This window comes from Taudactylus pleione, unplaced genomic scaffold (assembly GCF_031769625.1).
Source record: "Taudactylus pleione unplaced genomic scaffold, aTauple2 ptg000141l, whole genome shotgun sequence".
In the NCBI taxonomy this organism is placed as follows: domain Eukaryota; kingdom Metazoa; phylum Chordata; class Amphibia; order Anura; family Myobatrachidae; genus Taudactylus; species Taudactylus pleione.
In genome coordinates this window covers 547,058-566,486 of record NW_028284543.1, presented here as the reverse complement: position 1 = coordinate 566,486, position 19,429 = coordinate 547,058, and the positions used below count along the sequence as shown (strand labels likewise).

At 45.4% G+C, this 19,429-nt stretch overlaps 1 protein-coding gene across 1 annotated transcript in view; it reads right to left on the bottom strand.

Moving 5' to 3' along the window:
* Positions 1–10,191: 10,191 nt before the first annotated feature.
* Positions 10,192–19,429, bottom strand: part of ASPDH (aspartate dehydrogenase domain containing) — a 251,818-nt gene continuing 242,580 nt past the window's right edge. Inside the window, exons 6-7 of the mRNA XM_088473824.1 lie at positions 17,337–17,494; positions 10,192–10,229 (exon numbers count right to left, since the gene is read on the bottom strand). Coding sequence (XP_088329950.1) covers positions 10,192–10,229; positions 17,337–17,494 — 196 coding nt within the window. The remainder of the gene's footprint in view (positions 10,230–17,336; positions 17,495–19,429) is intronic.

The following is a 19,429-nucleotide window of genomic DNA, read 5'->3' as shown; positions in this document are numbered from 1 at the left end:
CAGAGCCGTACGCTCTGAGCAGAGCGCACGCTCTGCATGAGGGCCGGGCTCCATTTTCATGGAGCGTCCTCCTGGACGCTCGTATAGCTGTGGGTCACCACCCACAGGCTATACGAGCGTGCATTTTGATGGCCGCGATGGTCGTGACCATCGCGACCATCGAAATTGCGAGCCGGAGCCTGCGGTTGAGGTTTTCAACCGCAAGCTCCGGAGTGATTTTGGCTCTATCAGAGCCAAAATCACTCCCACTGACATCACTAGTGATGTCAGTGGGCCGGCTTCTGACGAGAGGCGTTCCCGTGGGAACGCCCCCGTCAGGGAGGCACGCCCCCGGCATGCCCACCAAAGGGGGCGTGCTGTCAATCAACATTGACAGCACGCCCCCTTTGATCGGACACAACGAGCGAAGGAAAGTCCTTCGCTCGTCATGTCTGGCGCATGCGCACGACGGAGCTCCCTCCGTCGTGCGCATGCTCAGTGCAGACCATCGACCCACTTGCGAGCGGACAGCCGCTCGCGAGTGGGTCTGAATCAGGCCCTATATTGGTATGAATTGCAATAGATTGATGTGTTTGACCCCTAATATATGTATTTTACTGCCTTTAATTGCATAGTTTATGTTTATATATATCTCCATGGTGATGGCTGTGTCTCTCACTGTTGTGGCTGACGTCATGAATGTGCGCAGGGACCCACTCTGGGCGGGAGCGCGATGCACTGTGTCATTTGTTGTTAGATAAAGTATAAGGTAAGATGTCTGTGTTTGTTCTGTATATACCTGACGAAAATCTTAATAGATTGAAACGTTGTATACAACCCGATGTGCTGTAGTTTCTGTACCTTTCATAGCCCTGAGTGCCGCACTTTTGTTCATTTGTTATTATCTCTGGCTGTGAGGGCACCGGGCGCAGTTATTACTGTACAGGAGTGCTGGACCAGTATGTTATTGTGGATTGGAACAGCTACTTACAACACGTGGAGCTGGACCAGGTCAAGGCACCCTGCCATTTATTACATATTTTTCTTCAGCATTTTGTCACCCCCTCCCCCTTGTTTTTAGTATTATTTTTTTTGTGTGATTTATATTTTTTTCCCATTTTTCGTGTTGAGGATTTTTTGTCGTTTGTTGGAGTGAATGTGGTCAGATCCCTCTGGATGAAGATTTGGATATTATGGCAGAAATTACTGAGGATAATTTGGGGTCGTTTGATCCACTAACTCTCCCATTAGATGAGACACTGACTTTTTCAGAAACTGAGGCTGAGCCGTTATTTGAGTTACCTGAAGCCTTACCTTGTGATCTTTTATATCGTGATTTAGTACGATTGAAAAAGAAAGAGATCGATTTTAATTATCATGCGATCTCTTTAAGTGACTATTATCGTGCGTAAAGAATTCCAAGAGGTTTTAGAGTACGCAATTGCCCGACCATCGGCCGATTTGATCCTGTGTTTTGCCGCAAATGGATAGCGGTACTCAATAAGTGCTCTATGGACTTACTTTTATTAGTGATTGAGCAATCTAATAAGGAGATGGAGTCAATAAAGGAGAAGATCACTTCATTTACAGACGCTCTCTCATGATAATGAGGCTTGGATCAACAAATTGAATCATCAATTGGCGATCTATAAGCGTGATCTCATTAAATTTAAGAGAGAGAAATTAGATAAGGTCAACAGGGACTATGAACAGCATCAAGTTTATAGGTGGTTATCCAGGAATAGATCTGAGGAACACAGAAAACCTTTTCACAGAAGAGGGAAATATCCGAAAAGCACCTTGGACACGGAGACGTCTGTGGACAGTAATACGAGTGACTCTGAGATAAGACAGCGGGGTAGACGGGATCCCTCTGTCCCTTTAGGGGTCATTACACGTACCAAAGGGGCCCTAAGAAACTACCTACCCGCAGAAGCGGGCAGTTCAAACAGCAGAGGACGTGGAAGACGTCCACCAATATTACCAAGGAAGAAATAATTTTCAACCTGTCTAGCCATGAATTAACCCTGAGTGAACGCAGTGTATTATCCAAGGGGCTTTCATTCGTCCCTTCAAATGATTTCTCGGACCTCCGTTGGCAAGCTGAAAAATTTCAACTCAATCGGAAATTGAAACTTAAAGAATATCTTTCTAAGAATGTGATAAGTTCTACAACATCTATTGTATCTATTCTGTCTTGCAATTTTTTTAGTATTTGATGGTTTGTATTATTTGCAAACTAAAGGATGTGGGCTCATCCGTGGCTCCTACCTATGCGAACATTTATAAGTTTGACATCGAACAACAGCTGTTCTTTAGTGATGCTAATATTGCATCCAGAATTTTGTTTTACAAAAGATTTATAGATGACTTATTTCTTATCTGGGTTGGTCCTTGTAATGATTTAAAAATGTTATTTGATGGTAATAATGCCTCAGAATGTCCGGTGAAGTTTACATATAACATTCAAAGTGAGACAATAGAATTTTTGGATGTTAGGACGAATTTAATTAATACGTCATTAGAGACCACGGTGTACCGTAAGGAGACGGATCGCAATACTTACTTGCATGCGAGTAGTTGCCATCCGAGAGGTCTAAAACTGGGCATTCCGTACTCTCAGATGATAAGACTGATGAGGATAAACAGCAGGAGGGAATTGGCGATCCAGCAAATTGATGAGCTTATTGCACGTTTTGTAGCCAGAGGTTACGAATTGCAATATTTATTACAGCTTAAGCACAAAGTGTTACAGTTTCAACAGAGGGACTTATTATGTCGGAAAATAAGAACAGAATCTAATGATAGTTTTACATGGGTCACTCAATTTAACACTCTGTCACCTGAGATTAACACCATCAGTAAAAGATTGTGGCACCTTGTGCAGACAGACAAGGATTTGGTTTACAAAACCAATCATTACGGGCCGGCTACTCGAGAGGTAGGAACCTTAGAAATTTACTAGTGAAGACTGATATCGCTGGCATGGGTGATAATGTAATGAGTAATGTTCCCCCTAGGAAATTGGGGTGTTTTACATGTCTATGTGTCACTTGCAGATACATGTTATCTGGAGATACATTTTATCATCCTCACTCAGGGAAGACGCTTTATATTAGACATCATCTTACATGTGAATCCATGTTTGTGATTTACCAAATTTTGTGCCCGTGTGGTCTAAGGAACGCATGGGTGTCCATAGGCCCTCCATTCGTATTGCACTCACTAAAGGAGTCATTGATCAACCGGTGGCTCACCACTTTATTGAGGCAGGTCATAACCTTTCTTGTTTAAAGTACAGGATGATCGACCATGTGCCCGCCCCTGCAAGAGGGGGTGATAGGGGTCGTATGTTATTGAGATGCAAGGCTTTTTGGATCCATTTCTTGGATGTGATCGCCCCGAAGGGTCTTAATGAGGTGCTACCAGTTGCGTGTCTTAATTAAGCATTTTGATGTTCTAAGCACAAATTATCAGTGGCACGACATAGAGTATGTGTGATTTTTCTGCCTTTATGTGCTACACATGTATTTAGATGGTTTTGGGTTGAATTCAGTACTATATTGGTATGAATTGCAATAGATTGATGTGTTTGACCCCTAATATATGTATTTTACTGCCTTTAACTGCATAGTTTATGTTTATATATATCTCCATGGTGATGGCTGTGTCTCTCACTGTTGTGGCTGACGTCATGAATGTGCGCAGGGACCCGCTCTGGGCGGGAGCGCGATGCACTGTGTCATTTGTTGTTAGATAAAGTATAAGGTAAGATGTCTGTGTTTGTTCTGTATATACCTGACGAAAATCTTAATAGATTGAAACGTTGTATACAACCCGATGTGCAGGGCCGAAACTAGGATTTTTGTCACCAGGGGCAAGACCGTAATTTGGCGCCCCCCATGTAATTCCCCCTGCAGTAGTGCCCATATTGTAATGCCCCCATAGTAATGCCAATATGTTAATACCCCCATAGTAATGCCCCTGTAGTGCCCACCACACAGTAATGCCCCTGTAGTGCCCATGCTCCCATATTAATGCCCCTGTAGTGCCCATGCTCCCATATTAATGCCCCTGTAGTGCCCATGCTTTCATAGTAATGCCCCTGTAGTGCCCATGCTCTCATAGTAATATCCCTGTAGTGCCCTTACAGTAATGCCCCTGTAGTGCTCATGCCCCCACAGTAATGCCCCTGTGGTAATGCCCCTGTAATGCCCATGCCCCAATAGTAATGCCCCTGTAGTGCTCATGCCCCATTAGTAATGCCCCTTATTGCCTATGCCCCCATAGTAATGCCCCTGTGGTAATGCCCCTGCCCCCATAATAATGCCCCTGTAGTGCAGCTTATTAAAAAAAAAAATACTTACCTTGAACCCCGCTCCTGCATCCAGCGTCGCGTCCGGTCCGCCGGCTGCTCCTTGGAACTATGGGGGAGATGTCATGACATCTCCCCCATAGTGCCCGTGGGGAGAGCCGGAAGCTGGAGTTCGGGAGAGAACTCCAGCCTCCGGCTCCGGCTACACCGCATCGCTGCAGAGAAGGAGCCGGGCGCCCGCTGGTAATAAATATTACCAATGGACGTCCGGCTTGGAGCCTCTCTGCAGCGCCGGGCTGGAGGTCACTGGCACCAGGTACAGTGGCTCACCCGGTGCACATGCACCTCCAGCCCCCCCCTAGTTGCGGCCCTGCGCTGTGTTGTAGTTTCTGTATCTTTCATAGCCCTGAGTGCCGCATTTTTGTTCATTTATATATATATATATATATATATATATATATTATAAATATATCTGTGTATTGTTAAAAATGTCCTTTTATCAGGTATGCTGTTGCATGAAGTACTGGATTCCAATCCAATTTACTTAAGAATGAGTAATTTCTGAATGAATAGATGGAGCCCTTATTGGGAATGTGCACAGAGTTCGGTCCCATTTTTCAGAAAAACAAGTTATGCAACCTTTTGGGCCAAATGTAATAGGGTGAGAGTTAACAAAATGTGAGAGTTTTCTTACTTTTTAAACCCGGCCAATGTAATAGAGTCCGAGAACTAGGGGAGTGCACCGGCCACTTTTCGTATTTTGTGTTTTGGTTTTGGATCTGGATCTTTCTTCGTGTTTTGGATCTGGATTGGTTTTGCCAAAACCACCCTTCCGTGTTTTGGGTTCTGGGTTTTGTGTTTTGGATCTGTATTTTTTTTAAAAAAAGCATAAAAACAGCTAAAATCACAGAATTTGTAGGTTTTTCTGCTCCTATGCTATTATTAACCTCAAAAACCTTAATTTCCACTCATTTCCAGTCTATTCTGAACACCTCACACCTCACAATAGTGTTTTTATGTCCAAAAGGTTGCACCGAGGTAGCTGGATGACTATGCTAAGCGACACGAGTGGGCGGCACAAACACGTGACCCATCTAGGAGTGACACTGCAGTGGCAGACAGGATGGCAGTTAGAAAAACTAGGCCCCAAACTGTACATAATGCAAAGAAAAAAAAGAGGTGCAAGATGGAATTGTCCTTGGGCCCTCCCACCCACCCTTATGTTGTATAAACAGGACATGCACACTTTAACAAACCAATCATTTCAGCGCCAGGGTCTGCCACACAACTGTGGCTGAAATGATTGGTTTGTTTGGGCCCCCACAAAACAAGCTGGCAATTACTGTGTCCCTGCACAAACTGGCTCTACGGAGGCAAGATGTCGTCCTCATCCTCCTCATCCACCGATTCCTCACCCTCTTCAGTGTTGTGTACATCCTCATCCTCACAGAGTATTAATTGGTTCCCGCTGGAATCCACCACCACAGGTCCCTCTGTACGTTCTGGAGGCTGGTCTCCCTGGAAGAGTTGATAATTCATTTTTATGAACATCATCTTCTCCACATTTTGTGGAAGCAACCTCCTACGCCTTTCGCTGACAAGGTTCCCAGCTGCACTAAACAGTCTTTCGGAGTACACACTGGAGGGGGGGCAACTCAGGTAAAATAGAGCCAGTTTGTACAGGGGCCTCCATATTGCCTCTTTTTCCTGCCAGTACAGGTATGGACTGTCTGACATACCTACTTGGATGCTGTCACCGATGTAATCCTCCACCATTCTGTCAATGGTGACAGTATCATATGTAGTGACAGTAGACATGTCAGAAATTGTTGCCAGGTCCTTCAGTTCGGACCAGATGTCCAAACTTGGTCCTGCCTGCCCTGCATCACTGCCAGCTGGTTGCTTAGGATTGCTAAGTTTTTTACTGGCAGCCCCAGTTGCGGGAGAAAATGAAGAAGGAGCTGTTGACGTGTCACGTTCCGCTTCAGCTGACAGTGTGTTCACCAGCAGGTCTTTGCACCTCTGCAGGCTTGTGTCGGCCAGAAAGAGAGACACCACATAGGCTTTAAACCTAGGATCGAGCACGGTGGCCAAAATGTAGTGGTCTGATTTCAACAGATTGACCACCCTGGAATCCTGGCAAAGCGAATGAAGGGCTTCATCCACAAGTCCCACATGCCGAGCGGAATCGCTCCGTCTTAGCTCCTCCTTCACTTTCTCCAGCTGCTTCTGCAAAAGCCTGATGAGGCGAATGACCTGACTCAAGCTGGCAGTGTCTGAACTGACTTCACGTGTGGCAAGTTCGAAAGGCTGGAGAATCTTGCACAACACGGAAATCATTCTCCACTGTGCTTGAGTCAGGTGCATACCCCCTCCTTTGCCTATGTCATAGGTGGATGTATAGGCTTGAATGGCCTTTTGCTGCTCCTCCATCCACTGAAGCATATAGAGGGTTGAGTTCCACCGTGTCACAACCTCTTGCTTCAGGTGATGGCGGGGCAGGTTCAAGAGTGTTTGCTGGCGCTCCAGTCTTCAGCACGCAGTCGCTCAATGGCGAAAGTGGCCAGAAATTTTTCGTCTCCTGCATGCCCCTGTCACTTTTCAGAAAATTCTGCACCACCAAGTTTATTGTGTGAGCAAAACATGGGACGTGCTGGAATTTGCCCAGATGTAATGCCCGCACAATATTGGTGGCGTTGTCAGATATCACAAATTCCCAGGAGAGTCTAAGTGGGGTAAGCCACTGGGCGATGATTTCCCTCAGTTTCTCTAAGAGGTTGTCGGCGGTGTGCCTCTTACTGATACCGGTGATACACATCGTAGCCTGCCTTGGAACGAGCTGGCGTGTCTGAGATGCTGCTACTGGTGACGCTGCTGCTGTTGCTGCATAAGGTGATACATCTACCCAGTGGGCTGTCACAGTCATATAGTCCTTAGTCTGCCCTGTTCCACTTGTCCACATGTCCGTGGTTAAGTGGACATTGGGTACAACGGCATTTTTCAGGACACTGAGGATACTTTTTCTGACATTTCTGTACAGTCTCGGTATCGCCTGCCTAGTGAAGTGGAATCTAGATGGGATTTGGAACCGGGGACACACTACCTCCATCAATTGTCTAAATCCCACTGCACTAATGGCGGATACCGGACGCACGTCTAACACCAACATAGCAGTCAAGGCCTCAGTTATACGTTTTGCTTCAGGATGACTGCTGTCGTACTTCATCCTCCTCGCTAAGGACTGTTGGAGGGTCAATTGTTTAGTAAAAGTAGTGGTGTTCCTACTTCCTCTCTGGGATGATGAACGACTCCCAGCAGCAGCAACAGCAGCAGCGGCAGCAGGAGGCGTAGCAATGCAGGATCCTCCGAAGGAATCCCGGATAGGAGAGTCAGTCATGCCAGTGACATGGCCTGCAGGACTACTTCCGATCCTGACTAAGGAGGAAATTGACGAGGAGGGAGTTGACGGTGTGGTTTGCAGGCGCTTGGATACAACAGGACAACGGGATTTTGGTGTCCCTGGACTGCTTATGGTCTTAGCCAAAGTTTCTGAACTTGACAGTAACTTTTTATGAATGCGCTGCAGGTGCCGTATAAGGGAGGATGTTCCTAGGTGGTTAACGTCCCTACCCCTACTTATTCCACCTTTACATATGGTACATATGGCAAGACAGTTGTTCTCCGGATTTGGATAGAAATATTGCCAGACCAAAGAGGTGGAATGTTTGGTCTTCTGCCCAGGCATGACCGTGATGGGCTTTTTCATCCCACGGACAACAACTGTCTCCCCCGGAGCCTGATTTAAACAAACCACATCACCATCAGAATCCTCCTCGCCAACTTCCTCCTCAGCGCCAGCTACACCAGTATCCTCATCCTGTTGTACTTCAACAGTGACATCTTCAATTTGCAAATCAGCAAGTGGACTGTGGGTGCTCCTTTCAGCACTTGCAGGGGGCGTGCAAATGGTGGAAAGAGCCACCTCTTCCCGTCCAGTGCTGGGAAGGTCAGGCATCGCAACCACCACCACACTTGGACTCTCCTTGGGGATTTGTGATATCTTCTTAGAACGCACAGTTCTTCGCTGTGCTTTTGCCAGCTTAACTCGTTTGATTTTTTAGTGGGAGGAGGGCTTCCATCGTCATGTGAAGCTGAACCACTAGTCATGAACATAGGGAAAGACCTTAGCCATTCCTTGCCACTCCGTGTCGTAAATGGCATATTTGCAAGTTTACGCTTCTCTTCAGATGATTTAAATGTTTTTTTCAAGGTAATTTTCTTGAACTTTGTCATTTGGGATTGTATGTGCCCTCTATTATGACATTGGGCATCGGCCTTGGCAGACAACGTTGATGGCATGTTATAGTCTATGTCATGACTAGTGGCAGCAGCTTCAGCACTAGGAGGAAGTGGTTCTTGATCTTTCCCTATTTTATTTTTATCGGAGAAAGTTTGGTCCTCCATTTATGTTATATTGATATATACGTGCGGCTAAGGCGCACACAAACACAGAAAATAATTTTTTATTTTTGTTGGAGACTAGTGCACTTTGTGGGTTACACCAGCCTTTAAGAAATGAGCCAGCCGGCCCTTTACGTATGACACAGGCGCACGCTTGGCACTACTTTGTAGATGCACGTGCGGCTACTGTGCACACAATTCACAAACAAAAAAAAATATATTTTTATTTTGTTTGGAGTGCCCTTTGGGGGTTACAGCACCCTTTAACGGACAAGCCAGCCGGCCTTTTACTTATGGGACACAGGCGCACGCTTGGCGCTGCTCCTTTGTTGATGCACGTGCAGCCACAGTGCACACAATTCACAAACACATAATTTTTTTTTTTTTTTTAACACTTGGGGGGAGCACCCCTGACTTACAGAGCACCCCCTTGACAACACTACAGCACCCCTTTAGGACTGGGACACTGCACAGGACTTTGGAGTGGACACAGCCCCTATGGAGAACTGACTGCACAACACAGTCCAGCCAGCCCCTATGGACTTTGAAGTAGTGGACACAGCCCCTATTAACAACAGCAGCACAGCACAACACAGCCACCCCCTATGGACTTTGAAGTAGTGGACACAGCCCCTATGGACAACAGCAGCACAGCGCAGCACAGCACTGCACTACACTACACTACACTACACTACACTACACTACACAGCCCAGCCAGCCCTAACTCCCACCCTCCCTCTTCACTGTCCACAGCCGAATGAGAAAATGGCGCCGACGCGGGTACCTTATATAGGATCCAAAACCCGCGAGACCCGGAAGGCGGGATGATGACGTTTTGCCTCGATTTCAGATCCGAGTCAGGCGGGAAAAGTCGAGCCTGACTCGAATCGGCCTCGGATCGGGGGGGTTCGGATTTCAGAAATCCGAACCCGCTCACCCCTACCGAGAACAAAGCAACATTGCAAACTTGCATGTTTATCAGACTCATAAAACTCTCACGATTTAAAATCTCACCCAGATGGTTTCCCATATTGAAGATAAAACTCGGCCAATGTGAGAGGTTACTGCTAAACTCTCACATTTTCTAACCTCTCACCCTATTACATTTGGCCCTTTGTGTTTAAAGTGGAACACGGCCTGTTTACTCAGTATTGCATGAGCTGGATTCATTATAAAGCATATATATGATGAATACACGAACTGTAAATAAGGAACTATGCAAAATATAATGCTCATTATAAACTAAGCTATATATATATATAATTGGAAAGATTCCTAGCGCTAAATAATATATAAATATTGGGCGGAGGAGTGCTGCTGTTTCATTATTGGCGATTCTGGGCTCATCCACTTGTTGCAGCACTAAATGTCTCCTATGTCACATTCTTAGAGATGTTCTCCTTCCGCCTCTGTAAGGGTGGGTAGATTTCTTCAGGTTAGCAGAGATGCACGCGTCCTCCGTGGCCTTTGCAAGCTATAGGAAGAAAACATGGTTAGGAATCGTGTACATTATATTAACAAGTACAATTAACCATATTCTCAAAGTTGATCATATTAGAGATAAATGGTTGTTTATCAGAAAACCAAACACATCCAAACTCGGGGGTCCTGGCTGGGGTCTTCCTGCCAAGTTGGGATTTCAGAATGAGGCATAATGTCCTTTTCCTGGATGTGTTTGGATTGCATAGAAGTCTCTCCCCATGATCACGCACCATGTCTCACACATTGAACTGACTTTGATGCTGATTTGAAGGCAAAGGGCGGTCACAACAAATATTGATTTGATTTGTATTTCTCTTCTGTTCATTCAGTTTACAATTTGTTAATTGCTAAAAATACCCTATTATCACTTCTAGTTATGAAAGCTTTCTTACTTTGTAGACATTTTCCCCGCACCTGCCTAAAACTTATGCACAGTCACATGACACTGTCTTGTTGTTTACGGAGGTTTCTTTATTATCAGTACCATTGATCTGTTCGTAGTTGTCTCCCCCCATTTTGACCACAGCTTTTAGATTGTGTACATTCCAGTATGAATTAGAATCCCAATTACAGATGTTTATCAGCTCATTATGATTAAGTTATTAATTTAATAGTCAAATGTATATGACAAAACATATACATTGTATCAATGTATATATGAGTAAGAATCTGGATTACCTTCATCTCATAGATTTTTTTACTACTATTACACTTTACTAAATTCCTATAACCATGCACTGTACATACATTATGTCATATGAATATTTTTATCAGTCTTTTCTCACTTTAACCACTAGATGGTGCTATTGGCTTATTTTGCATTTTTTACACAGTCTCACATAGGGCAGATGTATGAGGCTCTGGGAAGTGATAAAAAGGAGAGTGATAAACGACCAACCAGTCAGCTCCCAACTGTCATTTTTCAAACACAGCCTGTAACATGACAGTTAGGAGCTGATTGGTTGGTGGATGCCTATAATCTGTGTGTGTGACTGTGGGTGTATCTGCATGCCTATATTCTGTGTGTGACTGCGGGTGTATCTGCATGCCTATATTCTGTGTGTGTGACTGCGGGTGTATCTGCATGCCTATATTCTGTGTGTGTGACTGCGGGTGTATCTGCATGCCTATATTCTGTGTGTGACTGCAGGCGTATCTGCATGCCTATATTCTGTGTGTGTGACTGCGGGTGTATCTGCATGTCTATATTCTGTGTGTGTGACTGCGGGTGTATCTGCTGCCTATATTCTGTGTGTGACTGCGGGTGTATCTGCATGCCTATATTCTGTGTGTGACTGCGGGTGTATCTGCATGCCTATATTCTGTGTGTGACTGCGGCTGTATCTGCATGCCTATATTCTGTGTGTGTGACTGCGGGTGTATCTGCATGCCTATAGTCTGTCTGTGACTGCGGGTGTATCTGCATGCCTATGTTCTGTGTGTGACTGCGGGTGTATCTGCATGCCTATATTCTGTGTGTGTGACTGCGGGTGCATCTGCATGCCTATATTCTGTGTGTGACTGCGGGTGTATCTGCATGCCTATATTCTGTGTGTGTGACTGCGGGTGTATCTGCATGCCTGTACTCTGTGTGTGTGACTGCGGGTGTATCTGCATGCCTATATTCTGTGTGTGTGACTGCGGGTGCATCTGCATGCCTATATTCTGTGTGTGACTGCGGGTGTATCTGCATGCCTATATTCTGTGTGTGTGACTGCGGGTGTATCTGCATGCCTGTACTCTGTGTGTGTGACTGCGGGTGTATCTGCATGCCTATATTCTGTGTCTGTGACTGCGGGTGTATCTGCATGCCTATGTTCTGTGTGTGACTGCGGGTGTATCTGCATGCCTATATTCTGTGTGTGTGACTGCGGGTGTATCTGCATGCCTATATTCTGTGTGTGACTGTGGGTGTATCTGCATGCCTATATTCTGTGTGTGTGACTGCGGGTGTATCTGCATGCCTATATTCTGTGTGTGTGACTGCGGGTGCATCTGCATGCCTATATTCTGTGTGTGTGACTGCGGGTGCATCTGCATGCCTATATTCAGTGTGTGACTGCAGGTTTATCTGCATGCCTATATTCTGTGTGTGTGACTGCGGGTGTATCTGCATGCCTATATTCTGTGTGTGACTGCGGGTGTATCTGCATGCCTATATTCTGTGTGTGTGACTGCGGGTGTATCTGCATGCCTATATTCTGTGTGTGTGACTGCGAGGTGTATCTGCATGCCTATATTCTGTGTGTGACTGCGGGTGTATCTGCATGCCTATGTTCTGTGTGTGTGACTGTGGGTGTATCTGCATGTCTATATTCTGTGTGTGTGACTGCGGGTGTATCTGCATGCCTATATTTTGTGTGTGACTGCAGGTTTATCTGCATGCCTATATTCTGTGTGTGTGACTGCGGGTGTATCTGTATGCCTATATTCTGTGTGTGACTGCGGGTGTATCTGCATGCCTATATTCTGTGTGTGTGACTGCGGGTGTATCTGCATGCCTATATTCTGTGTGTGTGACTGCGAGGTGTATCTGCATGCCTATATTTTGTGTGTGACTGCAGGTGTATCTGCATGCCTATGTTCTGTGTGTGTGACTGTGGGTGTATCTGCATGTCTATATTCTGTGTGTGTGACTGCGGGTGTATCTGCATGCCTATATTCTGTGTGTGTGACTGCGGGTGTATCTGCATGCCTGTATTCTGTGTGTGTGAATGCGGGTGTATCTGCATTCCTGTATTCTGTGTGTGTGACAGCGGGTATATCTGCATGCCTTTATTCTGTGTATGACTGCGGCTGTATCTGCATGCCTATATTCTGTGTGTGATTGCGGGTGTATCTGCATGCCTATATTCTGTGTGTGTGACTGCGGGTGTATCTGCATGCCTATATTCTGTGGCTGTATCTGCATGCCTATATTCTGTGTGTGATTGCGGGTGTATCTGCATGCCTATATTCTGTGTGTGTGACTGCGGGTGTATCTGCATGCCTATATTCTGTGGGTGTATCTCCATGCCTATATTCTGTGTGTGTGACTGCGGGTGTATCTGCATGCCTATATTCTGTGTGTGACTGCGGGTGTATCTGCATGCCTGTATTCTGTGTGTGTGACTGCGCGTGTATCTGCATGCCTATATTCTGTGTGTGTGACTGCGGGTGTATCTGCATGCCTATATTCTGTGTGTGTGACTGCGGGTGTATCTGCATGCCTATATTCTGTGTGTGACTACGGTTGTATCTGCATACCTATATTCTGTGTGTGTGACTGCGGGGTGTATCTGCATACTGTACCTATATTCTGTGTGTGTGACTGCGGGTGTATCTGCATGCCTGTATTCTGTGTGTGTGACTGCGCGTGTATCTGCATGCCTATATTCTGTGTGTGTGACTGCGGGTGTATCTGCATGCCTATATTCTGTGTGTGACTGCGGGTGTATCTGCATGCCTATATTCTGTGTGTGACTGCAGGTGTATCTGCATACTGTGATAGGATCACTGGTAAAGTGGTCTGTGGCAGGGACATTTATCCCAGATTCCTGTCCTATGTGTTTTACATCCCCAGGAGAAAGTCTGCAGTATAGCAGGCTTGTGTTTCGGCTTTTTGAATAGCCGGTTTGGGACCTGGGGGTTGTGGGTGAGAGGAGAGGGAGGGCTCCACCCACGGCCACTCCAGGTTTTGGTTCTCTTAGCCTGGTAACAGGCTTGTTAGGGTTTCCACCTGAGCGTGGCCAATATAAGCCTAGTGTGTTGAGGGCTGATTGTCTCACCTGGGAGATCAGACAGGGAGTTTGCTCAGAGACACTTGGAAAACCTATCTGTGAGTACTGTGCTGTGCTTTGTTGCTGGTGAGGGCATTAGGCCCTGCCAGGTTCTGGTAGTGAGGGAACTACCAGTGAAGTTAGTGCCCCGACAGGGCTAGGATTTATATTTATGTTTTCTTTGTGTTATTTCTGACATTGTACAATAAAGACTGGCGCCGACCAGCTTGTACTCGCATCCAGACTGGTGTGCTGCTTCCCTGCTGCTGTGTGTGTGTGTAAGGAAGGAGTCCTCTACCCAGGAGAGGGACCCCCTAACCTACTGTGTCACAATATGGTGGAGAATGTGGGCATCCACACACAATGAAGTTGCAGCAAGAGGAAAACTTTCCGTTTAAAAATTAAAGGCACAGACACCCAATTTGTGAGTGTGGAAATAACGCTGTGTCCTTGGAGTCCCATAGAGGAGGCGTCAGCCCATGCTCAGAGAGGCAAGGTTCAGCTTCCAACCTACACCCCAGGACAAAATGGAGGACATTATTAAGGCCTTGCTCCAAGCTACAGCAGCTCAGCAGGAGACTAACAGACTTCAACAGGTCGCCATTGAGGAAACCCGCCAGGCCTTAGCGGAAAACAGCCAGGCCATAAGAGAGTTGGTACAGCACCTGATCGCCCGGCCCAGAGAGGTTACTACTGGTCCTCCCACCCCCACTCACTCGGTACGAGCCAGTCACTTCCTCCAAAAGATGACTTCGGGCGATGATGTGGAGGCCTATCTCACCACGTTTGAAAGAACGGCCGAAAGGGAGAGTTGGCCCAAGGAGCAGTGGGCAAGTCTGGTGGTACCTTTTTTGTCTGGGGAGCCACAAAAGGCCTATTTCGACTTATGCCTGGCTGATGCCAAGGACTATAAAAAACTAAAACAGGAGATCCTAACTCGCTTGGGAGTCACCACCTTTGTTCATGCCCAACGGGTCCACCGCTGGGAGTTCCATAGGGACAAGCCTCCACGTTCACAGATGCATGACCTCGTCCATCTGTCCTCAAAATGGCTACAGCCCGAGACGCTGACGGGACCACAGATCGTGGAAAGGGTCGTGATGGACCGGTACCTGCGATCATTACCTGTGACTCTGCGCAAGTGGGTGAGCCATGCAGACCCTAAGACCGCGACCAGTTGGTCGAGCTGGTGGAGAGGTACGTGGCGGCTGAGGAGCTGATGAGTATGCCCCACCGAGCCCCGATGGCGCACCGGCGAACTCCCACAGACACTGGTAAGACTGTTCCAGGGGAGAAGGGTGCTGGGCGGTGGAATGTACCTAAGACTGAGGGTATAGAACCTGGAGACAGGCCTGCCAGGCCGGGAAGGTTCTTGCCCCGTAAACGACTAGACATTAATATGACTCAGTGTTTCCGATGTGGTGGCTTCGGCCATATTGCCGCTAATTGTTCACTTATAACTGAACCTATGCAATGTGATACTGCTCATGTCTACCGCAGGGCGTCTTTCTTTGCACAGATAGCCTGTACGGCTGACCGGCAGGCTGTGACTGATAAGCACATGTGTGTACTCACTGTAGATGGCAACCGAGTAGAGGCACTGTTAGACTCTGGTAGCTTGGTGACACTTATAAAAGCTGAGCTGGTGAACCCCTTGAGGCATACAGGGAAAACTGTTGGTGTGACCTGCATACATGGGGATACTCGATATTATGTTACTGCCGAGGTGAACATCGAGACACCATGTGGTTCTGCTATAGTTTCTGTGGGTTTGGTGCATGGTCTGATGTACGATGCAATATTGGGGAGAGACTTTGCTCACTTCTGGAAGTTGTGGGAAAGCCGTTTTGTTCCAGAGGTGAACAACCCCGATCCATTTGAGAAGGTTGTCGATGTAGTGGAGGAGGGAGTTTCTTCTGAGTCAGAGTTATTCCCTTTTTCAACTATGGTTGGCGAACTAGAGAATGTGGAACGTGACGGTGGCCCGCCAACTGATGTGCCTCCCATTGAGGTGGGAAGTGTTGCATGCCTATATTCTGTGTGTGTGACTGCGGGTGTATCTGCATACTGTACCTATATTCTGTGTGTGTGACTGCGGGTGTATCTGCATACTGTACCTATATTCTGTGTGTGTGACTGTGGGTGTATCTGCATGCCTATATTCTGTGTGTGTGACTGCGGCTGTATCTGCATACTGTACCTATATTCTGTGTGTGTGACTGAGGGTGTATCTGAATGCCTATATTCTGTGTGTGTGACTGTGGGTGTATCTGCATACTGTACCTATATTCTGTGTGTGTGACTGCGGCTGTATCTGCATACTGTACCTATATTCTGTGTGTGTGACTGTGGGTGTATCTGCATGCCTATATTCTGTGTGTGTGACTGCGGCTGTATCTGCATACTGTACCTATATTCTGTGTGTGTGACTGTGGGTGTATCTGCATGCCTATATTCTGTGTGTGTGACTGCGGGTGTATCTGCATACTGTACCTATATTCTGTGTGTGTGACTGTGGGTGTATCTGCATGCCTATATTCTGTGTGTGTGACTGCGGCTGTATCTGCATACTGTACCTATATTCTGTGTGTGTGACTGCGGGTGTATCTGCATGCCTATATTCTGTGTGTGACTGTGGGTGTATCTGCATGCCTATATTCTGTGTGTGTGACTGCGGGTGTATCTGCATACTGTACCTATATTCTGTGTGTGTGACTGTGGGTGTATCTGCATGCCTATATTCTGTGTGTGTGACTGCGGCTGTATCTGCATACTGTACCTATATTCTGTGTGTGTGACTGCGGGTGTATCTGCATGCCTATATTCTGTGTGTGACTGTGGGTGTATCTGCATGCCTATATTCTGTGTGTGTGACTGCGGGTGTATCTGCATACTGTACCTATATTCTGTGTGTGTGACTGAGGGTGTATCTGAATGCCTATATTCTGTGTGTGTGACTGCGGGTGTATCTGCATGCCTATATTCTGTGTGTGTGACTGCGGGTGTATCTGCATGTCTATATTCTGTGTGTGACTGCAAAAACAAATGACTAATTGCGCAAATCTCTGCATTGCGTGTGGGTGAGTATCAGGCCCAATGAGAGGTTTGATTTACATTAAGGACGGAGGAAAGATGACACCGATAGGGTGATGCCCTCTTTATTGTGTTGTGGCATGATCCCCCTGACTGGCTGATTACTGCGTTGGCTACATGTACTGTATATTAGTATTATATCTGAGAACGTATCATTACTTTGCCCATGAAGCAGCTTCTGATTAGGTGCGGATGAAATAATGAATGTAAATAAGGGTAAAGACACCATTGTATGAGGAGCCTCTCACCCAGTACGCTGCTCCAGAATGACATGAAGGTGGCACTGCCAGTCACATGGCCGCACTCTGCTGGGTTACGTCTTGTTGTGGTAACACTGAACTCTCCACCACTTCTCTCATTTCTTTCTCCTGTCACTACAGTCTCCACCAGATGCCAGTCTGGGACGCTGCGGAGGACATGTACTCATTTATATACTAATTGTTACACAATGCTGTGTGCTAGTGTACAGTCCAATACTCATTTATATACTAATTGTTACACAATGCTGTGTGCTAGTGTACAGTCCAATACTCATTTATATACTAATTGTTACACAATGCTGTGTGCTAGTGTACAGTCCAATACTCATTTATATACTAATTGTTACACAATGCTGTGTGCTAGTGTACAGTCCAATACTCATTTATATACTAATTGTTACACAATGCTGTGTGCTAGTGTACAGTCCAATACTCATTTATATACTAATTGTTACACAATGCTGTGTGCTAGTGTACAGTCCAATACTCATTTATATACTAATTGTTACACAATGCTTTGTGCTAGTGTACAGTCCGATACTCATTTATATACTAATTGTTACACAATGCTTTGTGCTAGTGTACAGTCCGATACTCATTTATATACTAATTGTTACACAATGCTTTGTGCTAGTGTACAGTCCGATACTCATTTATATACTAATTGTTACACAATGCTGTGTGCTAGTGTACAGTCCGATACTCATTTATATACTAATTGTTACACAATGCTTTGTGCTAGTGTACAGTCCAATACTCATATATATACTAATTGTTACACAATGCTTTGTGCTAGTGTACAGTCCAATACTCATATATATACTAATTGTTACACAATGCTTTGTACTAGTGTACAGTCCAATACTCATATATATACTAATTGTTACACAATGCTTTGTACTAGTGTACAGTCCAATACTCATTTATATACTAATTGTTACACAATGCTTTGTACTAGTGTATAGTCCAATACTCATTTATATACTAATTGTTACACAATGCTTTGTACTAGTGTACAGTCCAATACTCATATATATACTAATTGTTACACAATGCTTTGTACTAGTGTACAGTCCAATACTCATTTATATACTAATTGTTACACAATGCTTTGTACTAGTGTACAGTCCAATACTCATTTATATACTAATTGTTACACAATGCTTTGTAGTAGTGTATAGTCCAATACTCATTTATATACTAATTGTTACACAATGCTTTGTAGTAGTGTATAGTCCAATACTCATTTATATACTAATTGTTACACAATGTTTTGTACTAGTGTACAGTCCAATACTCATTTATATACTAATTGTTACACAATGCTTTGTACTAGTGTACAGTCCAATACTCATATACTAATTGTTACACAATGCTTTGTACTAGTGTGCAGTCCAATACTCATTGATGATACAATTTCCTTTGTCAGACATAATAATGATTACAATGTACAAAGTATGACAGGTTTCACATCTGGTGACTTCAAAACGCCACCTATTTAGCTCTAAATGCTTCCGCTGGGGATAGCAATGCACATTACCACATTAATCCCTTCACTTATTGGGCTACATTTATGAATGTATATTCAATTAGGAGCAAAAAGCCGTTTTTGGTGACACTTTTTCGGCGATGACGTCCTTTTCGCTGATTTCAGTTATCCCCATATTCAATGTTAGCGTCTCTTCGCTGGTGCGATCACGCAATGCAATATAATAGGCAAAAAAGTTTCGCCTATGAATACCCAGCGGAAAAAAGTGCAGAATTGGGGTTTTGGGGTGCAGTATAGCGGAAAACATCCTGCACCCTTTGGACAACCCCCCTGACGCTAAGTGCATAAAAAAGAACGCAAAACCCCCCACAAAGGATACCCCAAAAAAGCACTTTGAAAAAATGGGGATATAAAATCAATGACTAGAGAATAGAATTTGGGGGGGGGTCTTCAAGTATGGGGGAGGTGTAGTTCTCATTACAGGTGCTTTTTTGGTGCTTTTTAATGCTTGACATTACACATTTTAATATATGCTTGCAGCCATTTTCAAGTACCCCAAATTTATTTTCCCCAAAACAATTAGCAAAACCCT